Here is a 16,454-nt window from a genome sequence, read left to right on the forward strand (position 1 = left end):
TTCAAAAAGGCTATTATCTACATTTTACTTATCTGTTCAGCTTGGTATTAAACTCAAAGAAATAAAAGCTGTCTACAAATGTAACGGTGCCACTTGTTTTGCTATTTCTATCAATTAAAACTTTCTGAAGATTTGTTCTATCTACTTAGCTTCATTTTATTTTTTAACTTTTTTAAAATAATTTCTTGAAATTTCTGATTAATAATTTATAACTTTTCCTTGTCCTGGGGAATAAATACAACAGGACACAGAGGCCTTTAGTTTTTGCTGCTCTTCTACATGGGAGGGGCAGGAAACTCTGATGTGTCTTGAAACAATCATATGTTACAAAATAGAAATAAAAAAAAAAAAAGATATTTGCCTAAATTTGGCCGTTGAAGTAGATAAAAAAAATTGCCAGGAAAAAGGCCTTTCTCTCCTACCATCACAATTGTAAATCTATGGAGTCAAATGACATTGGTATTGAGCTTTCCAGAAAAAAACTATTCAGGAGTTACTGGTTTGAACCAAAGGATGAATGTAGGAAAACCACTTCAATATGGATGGTCAGGGTGAAGACCCTGAAAAAAACCTGCTGATTTTTTAAGAAATTGATGATTCATAAACCCAAATCAACACAGAAAATCTTCACTAGGCATAAATGAAAAAGAGAAATCTATTTTTAAGGGGTTTATACATCTTTACCAGGTACTCCTCTAGACAGCGTTCTGAGTGAAAGGCTACTTTGGGTTTTAAGCAGTCACAGAGAGAACCAGGTATTAGCAGCTAAGTCTTTAAATGTGGAGTGTTCAAATGCTGTACATCTGCCAAGGTTTAGGTGAATGACTGCAACCAATCGGTGTTGCTGTTTTCTATTCCAATTTAAATAGAGGGCCTTATATAAGAAAGGTTGCAGTCTGGCCCATATATAAATAGTTCAGAGCACTTTCTTGATCCAGGATGTAACCCCTGATCTTCTGATTTAGCTTTTGAATGATCTCCTTTCATAGGGAAGATCAGCGGTCGCATCATGCTAAAGGGCACAGAACAATGTTCCCAATAAACATTTAAGACATTTACTTTAACAGGACTCGGATGAACTTTGCTCAACAGCTGGAGAAATGAGGCTTATTCTAAAGACCCAAATTCCTATATTCTCACTGCATACTTAGAGCTTATAAAACTGTCATATTTACCAGCTGTTAGCTTTACCTACATTTTTATAACATCCCATTAATCTGAGCATAAAACATTTGCTTAGTTGGGTTTTATTTTTTATGTCCCACAAATCATTAAACTCTTCTAGTTTTTATGTTATAGTGAAGGGTTATATCAGCATTTTTTGGGATGGGGCCTATAATAAATCAATAGTATCTTAACACCTAGTTAAATCTGGACTAGATTTTATGCACTAATACAAGAATCAGTTGATGTTTGTATTTGATTTATAAAAATGTGAAAGCAAAAATGCTCAAGTAAGTGATTGGCATTTTACCAGATTCAGTTTAATGCAGTAACTGTGAAATAATCATTTGTTGCCATTTATATTACTGCTGAATTCTGATTGTTTTTTCTTTTGAATTATGACCTAAGCCAAAAAAACATCTGCAGGCAAACTTTTACTCGTATTTCTCTGGGATCAGCAACCTTGTAAGCTTTAAATAAAACAAAACAAAGAACCAACATGGACCAACCTGACTGGGGAAGAGTCACTGGAAGCGGATGAGATCGGCTGTGGACTTGAAGGTGCTGAGAACATCGGCCAGGAGGGAGAACGGGGTGAGGTGGGGCTCGGAGATATTGCACTGAAAAGCAAAATTTACACATTCAACTACATGTGATGGAGGACATGTGGAAGACTTTTCCTACCTTGTGGGTATACTGCCTCGACTCTTTGGGTTCAGTCTGAAGACAGAAAATAAAAAAGACATTTAACTACACCAGTTGAAAGTGTTAGCAAACTAAATCGCAATTCCCTATTTATCTCAAAGCTTTAATAGAACACGAACGTTTCTCAATATTTGGTGCAAAAGTTAGCATGTACTGTGCATTATCCTAAGTACACAATGGATCATCATGACAGACAGACAGACAGACAGACAGACAGACAGACAACCCACAATCACAAGGAAAAAAATGAAGAGAGCCAAGACAAATAAATGTGAGTAGTCCTCTGAGATATGAGTAGCTTTTCTGACCACAGAGGCGTTTGTGCAGCTCATTCAACTTTTAAATGAACCAAAGGTTTTGCTGGCCCGGTTAATAATGAGGGATAGTTTTGCTTTGTGTTTCATTGTATATACAATACAAATTTTACCAGAAGACGTATTAAAAATAAGGATCTATTATAAGTGACAAAATTACCTATTCAGTGTTCAAGAGTTTCAGGAACTTCTGATCATTCATGTAACTTCTTTGAAAAAAAAGAAATGTGGACTGTGGGTGCTGACATTAGCGTTGGGGATATCTGGGCCTGTTGCAACATGTTTTGCTTTGAGATGGTATTGAGATGGAATAGCTTCGGCAATCGACCAACTCCTTTTTGAAAAACTTGCACACAAAAGTAGTCTTTATCAGCATCCCATCAGTCTGTTTTTTCAAAACAAAAACTAATCTTTAGTGGGCCAAAAAAAGCCGCTGTGTTGTTTATCGTTATTTGTTGCGAATGTTGCTTGTGTGTCAGATTTAAACTAGAAACGAGCAAATCTTTGAATTTATATATATACAGTACAGACCAAAAGTTTGGACACACCTTTTAATTCAATGAGTTTCCTTTATTTTCATGACTATTGACATTGTAGATTCACACTGAAGGCATCAAAACTATGAATAACACATGTGGAAATATGCACTAAACAAAAAAGTGTAAAACAACTGAAAATACCCCTTATATTCTAGTTTCTTCAAAGTAGCAACCTTTTGCTGTGATTACTGCTTTGCACACACACTGCATTTTCTTGATGAGCTTCAAGAGGTCGTCACCTGAAATGGTTTTCACTTCATAGGTCAACCTGCCCTGTCAGGTTAATAAGTGGGATTTCTTGCCTTATAAATAGTTATGAAAATAAAGAAAACCCATTGAATTAGAAAGGTGTGTCCAAACTTTTGGTCTGTACTGTGTATATATATATATATATATATATATATATATGTGTGTGTGTGTGTGTGTGTGTGTGGGTGTGTGTGTATATATATATAGAAACGAGCAAACGCAAACAACATTCGCAACCAATACATTTACCATGCTGTCTCTAGTGTCGCATGTTGTTGATGAACTCACACTGCTGAAAGGCTTGAATGTTGAGTGAAAAGCAAGACCAGATTATGCATCATGCGTCGAGACTGTTACTGTGGTTACCTTTTACGTTTACTGTTAAAACAGCCATCAGTGAAAATTTGGAGAGTCAAGAGGAAACAATTTTCAAATGCAACACTGACAACTGCAGGCAGCCTTTTGTGCATTATTCTTTACATGACAGAAATTTTTCTAACGCCTTTTCATCTTTGTGATTTCATTGTTTGTAGAAAATGCTTCAAGACGCATGTCATGAATGCACAAGGGAGGTGTAACTTATTGTTTCTTAGTCAGAACTAGGGGAAATGGCTATTATTACCCATGTGCAAAAAACACAATGCTTTTACCACAACTGAATGAAGACTGATTCAGTAATACAGAAAAAAGGAAACACACAAGAGGTGTTTTTAGTTTAAAATCTCAAAACCATTAATCATAAAAGAACAGCAGATGATAAAAGATTATGTGAAGCAATCACCTGTGTAACTTTCAGAGGAAGGCCCCACACAGAGGCAAATAAAAAAGATGGTTAGATTACAAACCAGAGGCAGCTGCAGCAAGGACATTATGAGAGCTATGGCAGACCAAGCTCCTCTTACATCAGCCCTAAAAGTCTAAAGTAACACATGAGCCAACTACCAGCTAGTGCCAATAAATCCATCTGTAAACACTCGTTCTCTTCTTAATGTCTCATTAGCGGAGTCAGTCAAATGTGCCCAGGCAGCCACCCGTACACAGACACAAAGCATGACAAAGTGACAACAAATAAACTACAACAACAAAGTATGAGTCTTGTGCAAAGCTAATGGTAGGAAAGAGAATTATTACTGAATTCAAAAAGTTTAACATTTTCTTCACTTTTTTTAATTCTTATTTTTCTTTCATTTTTATTCGTCAGCTACAAAAAAGTAAGTTCCTCTTCCTGGGATGCTTTAGAGGCCTACGAGCCTTTAAAAAGCCTTATTAAAACCTATTAATATTTGTAGGAAGTTTTTAAATTGTACGTTTCCAGTTTTTTTCTCGATTGCTTTTATGCAATCGAGAAACTCAGACTCCTGTTTTCAAAACAGTAAACACACAAGCCAAAACTCATAGTCCAAGTTTTGTTTGCCAAAGGTCCTAAGTTGGCCAACACATTTAAAATATGAAACAAGTGCAGATATTGCCTTGAAACAGCACAACCTGCCAGCAAGTGCATTGTGGGAGAGCAAATAGACATTTTTTTCCTCCATATTAATGCTATTTTCTGTAAACTTTTTGCTGTTGCTATCCATTCATATTTGTTCCCCTGTAGCTATGTGTAGGATGTGATGCTTGGTAGCCTGATCCTTTAGTTTGAACTACTTTCTGCTGTGACCACAGTTCATTTATCTTCCTGTAAAAAACCTGCTGGGACTTTTCAGACAACGCTGTGGTAGTGGAGCATCTTCAGATGCTGGTGTAGCCCATTACATCACTTGCATGCAAATCCCATTTGTTGTCTTTTTACATACGCTGTGTGAAATTCCTCTTCTTGAAAACAATTGGACCCAGAATTAGAAATGCTCAGATTGCTTAGATTGAGGCAGACTGAGCAGACAGAGATTTCCAGGACTCTGGCAGTTTTCCAGCCAGCTGCTCTCAGCACCAGTTGCTGCTTTTGGGGCAGCTTCATTGAGCAACAAGGAATTTCCACAAGTCAGCAGTTTGTTTGGTTGTTCACAGAGTCTCAGCCACTCAGCTGAATATTGCAGAAAAGCTAATATGGCTGTTCGTGTTTCTTCTTCAATTATTTTTATTTAGTAAAATGTAATCAGTGCTCAGATTATGAGGAAACAGTTATATCATGCATGATGCCAATAGATTTTCTGAAAGTAATTCGTCTGAAATAACTCTTCCCTTTGTAAAATAGATATTGTGCAACAAAGCAAAGTGAATCTCTCAGCAACTGAAGGGAAAAACTAAAGATCTTCTGAGTTACTGGTTCCAGGATATCAAGGAATCCAAAGCTAAATGACCATTTAATATTTCTTTTTAAAGAACAAATTGAATTTGTAAGTTAGCTCAGACACCAAATCTCTCCTGTGTGGAGCTGATTCTACAAAAGGAAACCCTGCCAAGAGCACAATCATTTTATCAGCTCTATCTTTGCTTTGGCAGCTTTTTTAACATTCACACTTCACTAAAGAGACGAACAGCTTTAGAAAGACACAGTTTCTGTCCACAAAGGATAGGGTGGACATTGTGGTTGATAGCGGAGAAGCTGAAAATAACTCAGCATCTATGCTTAGCTCCAACATAAAACCCTCTGCTGTTTGCTCACACAGACTTGGAGAATTTTGACCACATGCTGCTTTTATGGGGGAGGAGGGAAAAGTGGGGTGAGGGTAGTGTGAAATAAAATTAAGCTAAAATTTAAAAAAAAAATTACATGGAACATGAAGCAGAATGCACTATTTTTCTTCTACAGACGAAAAACAGACTAAATATTAGGGCCACAGTAGATAAGAGAAAAATATATAGGCATGGGGGAGTAAATTTCTGCCAAAAAAATGTGAAATTTTAGGATTAACGTCACATTTATGAGAAAAAACTTGGATGAATTACAAGTTTCCATAATTAAAGGCATAAATTTGCCATATTAAAACTAGAATATTGTGCACCCAACATGACAAAATGTAAAAAAAAAAAAAGTTTAGGTGTGTAAATACTTTTATAAGGCACTGTTTAATTAAACAGTGTAAGGAGCTGCATAGTGAAACTGTATATACGAGACGTTCTGACTCACAGTGAGCTGGGTCGGATTTGTCGGCCGTCCTGCTCTCCGTCGTTGCTGGTCAGGCTGTGTCTGGGGGTTTTATTGTGGCTGCCGGTGCTGCTACTGCTGCTGCTGCTGCTGTTACAGTTTGTAGAGGAAGACACCGGGTGTTGCATGTCAGCAGCTGGGGTGTTGCCAACACTGTTCCTCTTTTCACCTACAAAAATAAAGCTTGATTTACATACGTTTTGCTGCTATAATTGTAAAAATCCTGACTGAACAGTGTGAATTCTAGTTTTACATAGAACAACTAAATCTTTGTCTTGTGTGTTTCTTAACATTGTCACATAATTCAAATACCATTGCAAGCTGACACTTTTATGCAATAAGAGTACTTAAGGAGACAATATATAAAGTATGTAAAAGGTGAACAGTATAAAAATGTGTTATTTGTGGGCATGGGGGTCACCTGTCTGAGAATGTGTCGGTGTGTGGAATAGCGTGAGAGGCCTTTCACTGCAGGACGGTGCTTTGCTCTCAGTGCTTCTCCTCCTCGACTGGTCAAGCTGCATGTTTGTTGAATTGCCTGTCGAATTGGGCACGTCCCTGAATATCTGTGTAAACAAACAAAAACAACAAAAAAAACAGCTCTAAGGAAATTGGAAGGAACTGTTTAACCTTACAGTCTTATAAAACCTTCCTGTGAGGAGCATTATGCTGTTGTTGAAATGTCTGTTGACATAATTAGTTCGCAGATTAAAAAGCAATGTTTATCATGCAATTGTCTGCTTGAAAACCAAAAGTTATGTAAAAAAAAAAAAGCAATGTGAACAAACTGGTTGGGTTTGAGAAAACTAGAAGTTATATAAGTCATCAACATGTCAGCTGAAAAAAACTGCAAAATATTATTGTGTGAGATTTTTGCACATTACAACTGCTAAGTTCAATGTATTTTACTTGAATGTTTTTGTAATAGATCAATACAGAGCAGTGCATAAAGTGGAAGGAAAAGTGTACAGATTTCAAAATCTTTTACAAATACATATCTGAAAGACGTGGCATGTGTGTAAGCAGCTCTAATACCTCTAAATGAAAACCAGGGCAACCAACTGGTTAGCCAAACTTGTTACTCCTTTTGAAATAGGATACCCAGAACTGTTCAATATGCTATTAAAACAAGAAAAAGACTTTTTATATTTTTTATGAACTTCAACCTTACAAAATAATTTGCTCTTCACACTCAACTTTAAAATTATGCATTACTTTGTGTGTTATTAAATGTGAATAAAATACACTGAAGTATGGTAAAGACATACAGGTACCTATAACTAAATCTGTCTTAGACAAGATGACCTGCATCTTTTAAACTAAGAAAAAACAAACACAAATAAAATATCAAATAGAGATGCACCTGAAACACTAAAACTCCCAAATGTCAATGTTTGAAAAAACAAAAAGAGCAACTATAAATTGATAAATACAGAATAGCGGTTGTAGTTTAATTCAGGTTAATTTCATTAAATATATTTTTTTAATTTCCTTTTGTTATTTGCAAGAAATAAAGAAAGAACAAGTGTTGAGCATAAACATAAGCAGGACACTATAACCTTTAAAGCCTCAGTTAATTTGCAATGCACATCCCCAGATGGGCTTTTAGCTATATAAATCAATTTAAAAGACAATAAATCAACATAGCATAGCAAAAATGTCATAAAATAAATCCTAACATTAAGTTGAAACAGATAATATAATAAACATTAAAGAAACATCATAGGCTGGCTGTTAAACATGACTGGTCTTTAAGAAACTCCTTCAGCCTTAATCGAAAAATGTGCCAGACTGGGATGAGTTTCACATTCCCACATTCTAATGTCTCACACAGAAAGAGACTGCTTTGATCAAAAGAGGTTTTGCAAAAATGTTGTTGCTGGGTCCACCATGAGTTACTAAATCTCCAGATCTAAGAGGAATTACTAGGTCACTGAACACCTAAAGAGCCTGACCTTTCAAATCTTTGAAAAATAATGACATATTCCATTACTTAAGAAAGTTCATCATATTTAGTTTTTTAAGATGTGGCAATGATGAAATCTAAGAAGTTTTTTGTTGGAAATTTTAATTGCTCAGTTATATATCATCATTTTACTGTTACATCTACACAAATTACACCTGTTGACTCTCAAAAAGATGAAGTAAATAAAAATAAATATTATATTTATGTGTGAGGCATTTATTTACCACACATTCTCTTACTCATGTCAACATGTATGCATGTGGTGGAAAAACCTTTTACTAGCGTCTTGTTTGCTCCATTCATTGACTGAACATTGTGTCCAATGGCAGGCTCTCATGCAGACATACTGTTGCCATGGTGAATTGCGTAAGCAGCTTGAGGCATGTGACTTTAAAGTGCACTTACAATTACCGTGGGCATGTTTAGATCTAATAGGTGCAATAAATAATGATGAATGAGGAAAAATAAAAGTTAAATCTTCACTGTACAATTTTTTTGACCATGCCTGGACTCACAGCCCTCCTCTTACCCTCTCATGGTGCTCTATGAGGATTTCCACTACAATGTTTTGAAACTTGATGTCCATGATGGCTGCAACCGTCTCCTCCTGCGGGCGAAGCAGAGTGGGCCCAAAGACCACGCCCAGATTGGCGACAGTCATCAGGTTCTGCTGGTGGTGACTGGCCACGCTGTGAAGGAAGAACAAAGAAAAAGGAGAACCACATTTAAATAAATGCAAAAATATTACACAAAGACTGAATTATCTTAGTGCTGTGCTAATGCCTAGTCATTGTTTATTGAACTGAAATTTGCTGCTTCTTGTGATTTTTTGAATCCCCCCCAAGAAATTTTGATAAATAAAAATAGAAAAAGATAAACAACATGACATTGTTGTCATGTTGTTTAAGCAGAAAGAAAAAGTGAAAGGATAAAAACATTATGCTATAAAAACACCTACTATGATGGGGATTTTCTATACCTTTGCTTAGGTCAAATTTGGACTGGATTTATTAGCTAAAAATGCATTTTTTTAGAACTAGAAACAAGAATTTGCCAATCGTAGGGAGAAAATATTCTATTTCAGAGCCATTAAACCTGAAAAATGATAATGATAAATTATTATCACCTCTTGTATTGTTTTTAGAGGGCAGTCAAGTAATTTTAAAGAACATTTTGACTACAAAAAAATTGTGGCTATTTGGAAAAGGCCATATCACCAATTTGGAAGTGTTTCAGATATTTAAAACAGAAGACAAATCAATAATTATCAATATTGATAATTATTAATATTGACTGATATGAAAAGCAAATATATCGAGATGTTTTTCAGCCATATCGTCTATCCTTACTGTCTGTTCAAAAGAGCTTTTGCCTCAGTAAGTGAAAGAGTAAGGTATTAAATTACTTACCAGAAAATACAGAATTTCCCTTTATTTTTACAAATATTGGATGAAAACACTGTCATCCTTCTTTTCTTAGAGCAACACTTTGAGGCTCACAAGATGATATTAGCTGCACTAGTTGGGCTGCCTACTTGGCTATCCAGCTTAGTAGCAAACCTGCCACTCTAAGTTTATCAATCTAAAAAAGATAAAGGCATCATTATGACAACATTCTTTTCAGCAGAGGAATCTACGGTGAGGCCTTCCTGAGATCTGTGACCCACAGGTAGAGTTTCCAGGTCAGATAATAGCAGAAAATCTCTGAGGTTCTCTGTTTATACTTTGATTATGTTATTTGTGCAACCCACACAGTTCTGTATTTGCTAGTATTTGATTTATAATGTAGCTAATTGGCATATATGTAAATATTTTACACTGGTATTTTAGGAATGCATATTTACTTAAGCTCCAAACTGCCATTACATAATGCTCGAACTGAAATCTGCTGATGTGATTTCGAATATAAAACATAAAAGTTTCATTTTGTTTATTTTGCCAGGAACATATTTTGCAAGGTCACAATGCATTTTAATCTCCTTTGTAGACGCTTGGTCATAATTCAAAGTAATTTCCTGCTAAAACTTAAGAGATGGTGCATTCAGGAAAAAGAAGCAGACAGATGGGCTGATGCAATGAAAGGATAATGCCCCCGGCTGCAGCTGTCGCCGTGCACAAAGTCATAAAAATCCACTGTAAATCAACAGCCTGACAAGGACCTTTGCAGAAAAGCTGAAAGAGCACAGAGAACAGGAGGGCATCGCCTGTCTGCAAGCAGCAGGTCAGAAAAGGACAAAACATAGAGGAAGACTGGGGAAGTCAAAGCAGTTTTCTGTCTAAGGCATGTTTTTGCTTCTGCAATATACAGTATTTCACAATTAAAACAATCTGAAGTTAGTTAAAGCAAGTGAATCTACCAATAAAAATAGGTTAAAAAAAATAAGACAATAATGGTGAAAATACTAAAATGACCTTGACTGTTCTGTGTTTCTTTTTCATTGATTGAACTGAATTCTGTCAATGATTTACAAATGGTTGGACTCATTTATGCATTTGACCTTTTACATATATAAACACTATCTCATCTTTAGCAATGATGAAAACAATCTGCAGGTTGATAGGAACAGAAAACTGCAAAGATCAAAGGTGTGCTCTGATACAGTCACCATATCTATAAAGCGGTTATGATGATGGCCATCGACAGCTATAATCCAACAAAGCTTGTGGAAATATGCTCGCTACCAAAAGGCCTGCATGCGCTCACCCACAGGTAGTATAAACATGGATGATGGCCCATTTATCACAGATTGCATCATGCTACAGCTCCAGAAGGAAAGCCTGATAAATCCACTGGGCTTAGATGCAGGTTTAGACTGAATACACAATGTCAGCGGAATACTTTAGCAGAATAATCACACATAAGCCACTATTGTCATGCCATGAGTTGTTTTTTAGGCTGGGGCTCATTTTGATTATACAGCAATCAATAAATGCATGCCTTTATAATTCAATAGATTTCTCCAGAGTATTAAAGTGTATTAATTTAATATGTTGCATATGTGATGAGGGAGAAAAGCATTTATAAGGAATGGTCAGAGGCCAAAGACTAGATTTTGATAATGGTTTGTATCCAGAAGTCAGATTTTTTCACTTCCAAGTTAGAAAATTTTAAGTAAAACCACCTAAACATCATCATGCAATATGTCTACTGTGCATGCAAAATTTAATTAAAGCTAAATTTCTAATTTTTTGTATCGTGATAAACCAAAATCTGCATTTGTGATATTCTTTTAATTTTTCAATGTGAGACTAAAAATTCCTGGCAGAAACAGCTTACCACATGTGTGGATGTGCCAAAACTTTCTCCAGTTGAACAGAAACAAAACTGAAGTTATTATTTTTGGACCTAAAGAGGAACGATCTAGAGTCAACGCACAGCTTCAGTTATTACAACTGAAAACCAGCGATCAGGCCCGAAACCTGGGAGTAGTGATGGACTCTGACCTGAACTTCCAGAGCCACATAAAGACAGTTACAAAGTCGGCCTTCTATCACCTGAAGAACATTTCCAGGATTAAAGGACTAATGTCTCAGCCAGATCTAGAGAAACTCATCCATGCGTTCATCTTCAGTCGTATTGATTATTGCAACAGCGTCTTCACAGGTCTGTCCAACAAATCAATCAAACAGCTGCAGCTGATCCAGAACGCTGCTGCTCGCGTTCTCACTAAAACCAGGAAGGTAGAGCACATAACACCAGTTTTAAAGTCCCTCCACTGGCTCCCTGTAGCTCAAAGAATAGACTTTAAAATACTGTTGCTAGTTTATAAATCACTGAACGGCTTAGCACCACAATACATTAAAGATCTGCTGTTGTTGTATGAACCTTCCAGAACCTCTCAGGTCTTCCGGTTCTGGCCTGCTCTGCATCCCCAGAACCAGAACCAAACGAGGAGAAGCAGCTTTTAGCATCTATGCACCACAAATTTGGAACAAACTTCCAGAAAACTGTAAAACAGCTGAAATACTGACTTCTTTTAAATCTCAACTAAAAACCCACCTGTTTAGAATTGTATTTGAAATGTAATCAATTACAAATTTATGGATGGAACTTGACTTAATGCTTTGTTTTGATTATTGATTCTATATTGCATTGTGTTTCTGTGTTTGTAATGATGTAAAGCACTTTGAAATGTCTTGCTGCTGAAATGTGCTATACAAATAAAATTTGATTGATTGATTGATTGATCTCTGCTAGCCCTCCTCAGGTGACTGCAAATACATTTTTGGTCAAATTTGGTTCCGGACTCTAACTAGCAGATCCAATATCTTTAATTTTCTTCTGGTATAGTCTTTTTTTCTGATTTGATTACTTCTGCTGATTACTTCCAATCCCTCCCTGGAACAGAAAACCTGAGAAAAGAGATTCTCCTGTTGGCTCCAGGGTTTCTATTATAAACCCACAATGCATCAAACTACATAGAAATTATACTGAGTCTAAGTTGTTGTTTTTTTCCCCAAGATTGATGGCAGAACCAATCAAGAGATACTGGACTCCACCAAACAGATTACAGGACACAAGTTCACTATCACTGGTATCATTACAGGTCCAGAATTTAAATGTAACAGAGTGCAGCTCATCTCCGCCTGTGTGTTATCTCCACCTACTTGGACAGGTGTTTCATCAGCAGCTCCAACATCTGTCTGTTCTTCTCAGGTAATCGGTGAACAAGAGCATGGATCTCTGTCACTCTGGCCTCTGGGTTGTCCATCTCTGAACAAAGACGCATATGACAGCAATGGGTTATATGCAGGAATCAGGACTTTATAAAATATATAAAGGAATGAATCAATTATGTAGCAGCTGACCAGGAACCAGGAATATTACAATATGATGATCTCATTCAGTGCTTCAGCCAATATTGTTGTACATAGGTGCATTTATTTATTAAGATCATTTACCAATAAACTAATCCACTGACTGACAATGCAAATATATTAACAACATTGTTACTGTCATATGTTGCACTTTTATGTTTTATGGTGTCCACAAAAGGAAATAAAATCACATAGCTATTATAGCTTAAAAAGTGGATATGTTGTCATTCTTTCTTAGTTTTAAGTGAATTGTTATGTAACTCTGCACTGTTGATAAAAAGATATTATTTGTTAGTCAGAAGTGACAAATACTCAAAAAAAAAGTTTTAGTAACGAGTTGTATGAAAAAAAAGTAAAGCTCATTTACAGGCAACATTTTTTATTGAACCAGAAATTAGAATCAGCATTTGTAGATACGCATAGATGTAAAGTTAAATCCAGAATTATCCATACCATTGCCCGATTTATGTTTATATTAATTAGGGATGCAACAATATGACAACCTGAGCCGATGTTGATATGTGGTATAAATATATTAGTGGCTAAAAAAGTGAAGGTGTTTTAGCATTAAAGAGTGTTTATTAATGCAAATAAAGTCTGGAAGTCTGGTTTGCATTTATTAAACTGGCATAATGGCATAAATATTCAAGTCACATATCAAAACTATCCATACAAATTTTGACATTAACACTGTAAACCTTACATTAACACTGACCCCTATTAATTTGCTGGAGCTCACTCATCTCTTTGGTCAGAGCTGCTGGAGAATGGTTGTTAATGGTTAAGGCCAACAGACCTGCTATTAAAGCATCACAGCTGTAAGTCAATAGAAAGGCGACAGTAGATCAGCCCTCAGGATCTGGCTGTCAGCAGGAAGTAATGCAACACCGACTCGACTGCAGGGCTGGAAACCTTTTTCACACACTCTACTACTAAAAGTATCTCCCTATCAAGTCAATTGCTGCAAAGGCCAAAGACTAAAATATAAACCAAAACTATTATTGAGAGTATAAGAAGAGTAGTGCAAGACATTTTAAACATGTCCTAATAAACATCCAATGTCAACACAGTCATCTGATCAGAAATATGACACCTACTTATCATTTCCTAACATGAACACTACAAGCTGCAGTAGGGAATGTTTATAAAAATAATTTTTTTCACTTATTTGTCAAAACTGTTAGTAGATCCTGATAGTAGAATATGAAACAGATATTCAATCTGTGAAAAAAAATCAAGTTTCCCTGTATCCTCCCAGTGGTCCTACTGCCGTTTGCAGAAATACATCGCTCCCAGAAACAACCAATCAGAGTCAGGAGGAATGTCTTAACAGTGTCAATCATGCTTTTGTACATGGTGCTCACATCCTTCCCACATTTAGTGCATGCTGTCATTCAAGCTCATGATTGCTGGTGTGCTGTGGCTGTGCTCATGTCGGAGAAACATCCTAAACTACCAGTGAAAACCAACCTGGTTATTTTTTCTTAAAAGCAATTAAATCCTTTCTCCACAGAGATAAAGAAAATTTGATCAGCCATCAACACATGAACATTGTTTAATGAAGAAATACGAATTTTGTGGGTATGTCATTATTTTTTTCACATGGTTTTAACTGTGAACAGACCAAAGAATATATATTTTTTAATAAATCAACAAATTATGTTTACATTTGTTGTCATAACATGACAAATTTTTAAAATGTTCAAAGGATAAGAATATTTTTGTGAGGCCTTGTCTGCAAAAAGAAGGAATGTATTTGTGTGGAAAAAAAACAGAAAGTGTTTGAGAAATAATTTCAAGCTGTTCATAGTTTTTCAGTTATGCAAATCTTTCCCATCAGGGCATGAAGACATTTGCTTTACAAATTAGTGGATACAGAGAGTTCAGCTCTGAACTGACATGAGGGAAGAGAATAAAGGGCAACGCACCTCAATGGTGTCAAACAAGTGAAGAAGAACGTCCCCATCGTTTTCTATTTAACAACTTACACAGATGGCATCTGATGCCACCAGCACCATCAAGCTGATTTTAAAAACTACTCCATTTAGAGGAGTTATTCCTCTGCCAAAACATTCTCCAGATAAAGTCCCCTGACCTCTCTGTCAAGAACAACATTCAATTTGAGTTAAAGGCACCAATTGCATATTAAATATGTTTTAAAGGCACCAGTCAACAGTTTTAGAGATATCGCTTGATCAAGCATTGACTGTGTCTCACCCATTCTCTATAACCAAGAGCAAAATAAAAATCCTTTCACCTATCAGGTGAAACCAAGCAATGATTTAAAAGATAAATATCAGTTAATATTTGTCTAATAGGAAAATTCAAACTGATTGCCAAGAGGTTCTCTACTGCCACTGTATTGCTTCTCATTTCTTCACTCAATTTAATATAAAACACTAGCATAAATTTATTGGATATTTGCTTAGGTTTTAGAGGGTTTAAAAGTGTAGCCTCACAGAAAAGTATTAGGAAAGAATCATATTCGTTAAACTGTACAGAGGAAGTTAATAGATTCATGGAAAAAACATGTTACAAGCAGATGTAAGCACCCAGTAAAGTTAATAAACTGATATTCTCCTGTGAGTGGGCACAAAAGACAGGTATTAGAAGTCAGATTCCATCCTACCACACCTTCTACTCCTCATTTTTCCTTCCTTCTACACCAAACCAGTTCCCACAATATCTCTTTCTTTTACTTCAACCCCTGTCTCTTATTTTTTTTGTCTAAATCTGATATTTGACACTGGATGAGAGTAAACAAAGAGGAAACTTGAGGAGGAGCAAAATGAGCGATGGTGGTGGGAGGAACGGGTTGGGATGTGAAAGAGAGAAGGAGTGAGGGAGGAGTCTGTAGCGGGAGTTCAAACCAGGACAGCGTCCTCATAGCACTCTGGGATGAGCCAGGAGACGAAAAAAACGACGAGAACTCAGCTGCATTCTTCCATGTACCGATTCATGCCGTGCGAATTCTAACATAACCAGAGACTTTCCAAAAATAGTGCAAAATTTCAATATAGGTAAATTAAACAACAATTCCAAGTGTTACATGGAGGAATGTTCCACATTTAAATATCACTAAAACTCCACAAGCCTAACACAGGCAAGCATATAGAAACAGCCCTTTTATTCTCTCTCGGTTGGCTTGGCTATGTATGGAGCTGCTTCCTGGCAGTGTTGCCAGGGACAGAGTTATTTCCTGGAGTTCATTCCCATTGCAGCTGAGCTTTCCAAAGGATTAACAGTCAAACATAGAAGACCTGTCTGCCCATCCTTTTAGGCTAAACTCAATTAAGATAAAATACACTTGATCTTTCTTTTTTTTAATAAAGTTAAAAAAAAAGAAAAATGAGAAAGAAGAGCATATAAACATGCACTGATTTGAAAAATATTCATGTCCACTGTAACATTTTTACATACTGTCGACTTCCCACCACAGACTTTAGTCTTAGAATAAATTATTTTACATTTTTTTTCATAAATAAAGATCTGAAAAGTGTGGCATGCATTTGTAGTCAACCACCCCACAGAGTCACTACTTTGCATAATTGCCTTTCACAGCCACAACAGCGATAAGTATTTTAGGGAATGTCTCTACAACCGAAGTACAAA

At 36.1% G+C, this 16,454-nt stretch overlaps 1 protein-coding gene across 1 annotated transcript in view; it reads right to left on the minus strand.

The window, feature by feature from the left end:
* The window catches only part of arhgap26 (Rho GTPase activating protein 26), a 72,914-nt gene that overhangs the window by 4,260 nt on the left and 52,200 nt on the right, over positions 1 to 16,454 (minus strand). Inside the window, exons 17-22 of the mRNA XM_023341970.1 lie at positions 12,633 to 12,738; positions 8,555 to 8,714; positions 6,481 to 6,625; positions 6,042 to 6,228; positions 1,849 to 1,884; positions 1,674 to 1,784 (exon numbers count right to left, since the gene is read on the minus strand). Coding sequence (XP_023197738.1) covers positions 1,674 to 1,784; positions 1,849 to 1,884; positions 6,042 to 6,228; positions 6,481 to 6,625; positions 8,555 to 8,714; positions 12,633 to 12,738 — 745 coding nt within the window. The remainder of the gene's footprint in view (positions 1 to 1,673; positions 1,785 to 1,848; positions 1,885 to 6,041; positions 6,229 to 6,480; positions 6,626 to 8,554; positions 8,715 to 12,632; positions 12,739 to 16,454) is intronic.

The sequence above is a fragment of the Xiphophorus maculatus genome, chromosome 11 (genome assembly GCF_002775205.1).
Source record: "Xiphophorus maculatus strain JP 163 A chromosome 11, X_maculatus-5.0-male, whole genome shotgun sequence".
NCBI lineage: Eukaryota > Metazoa > Chordata > Actinopteri > Cyprinodontiformes > Poeciliidae > Xiphophorus > Xiphophorus maculatus.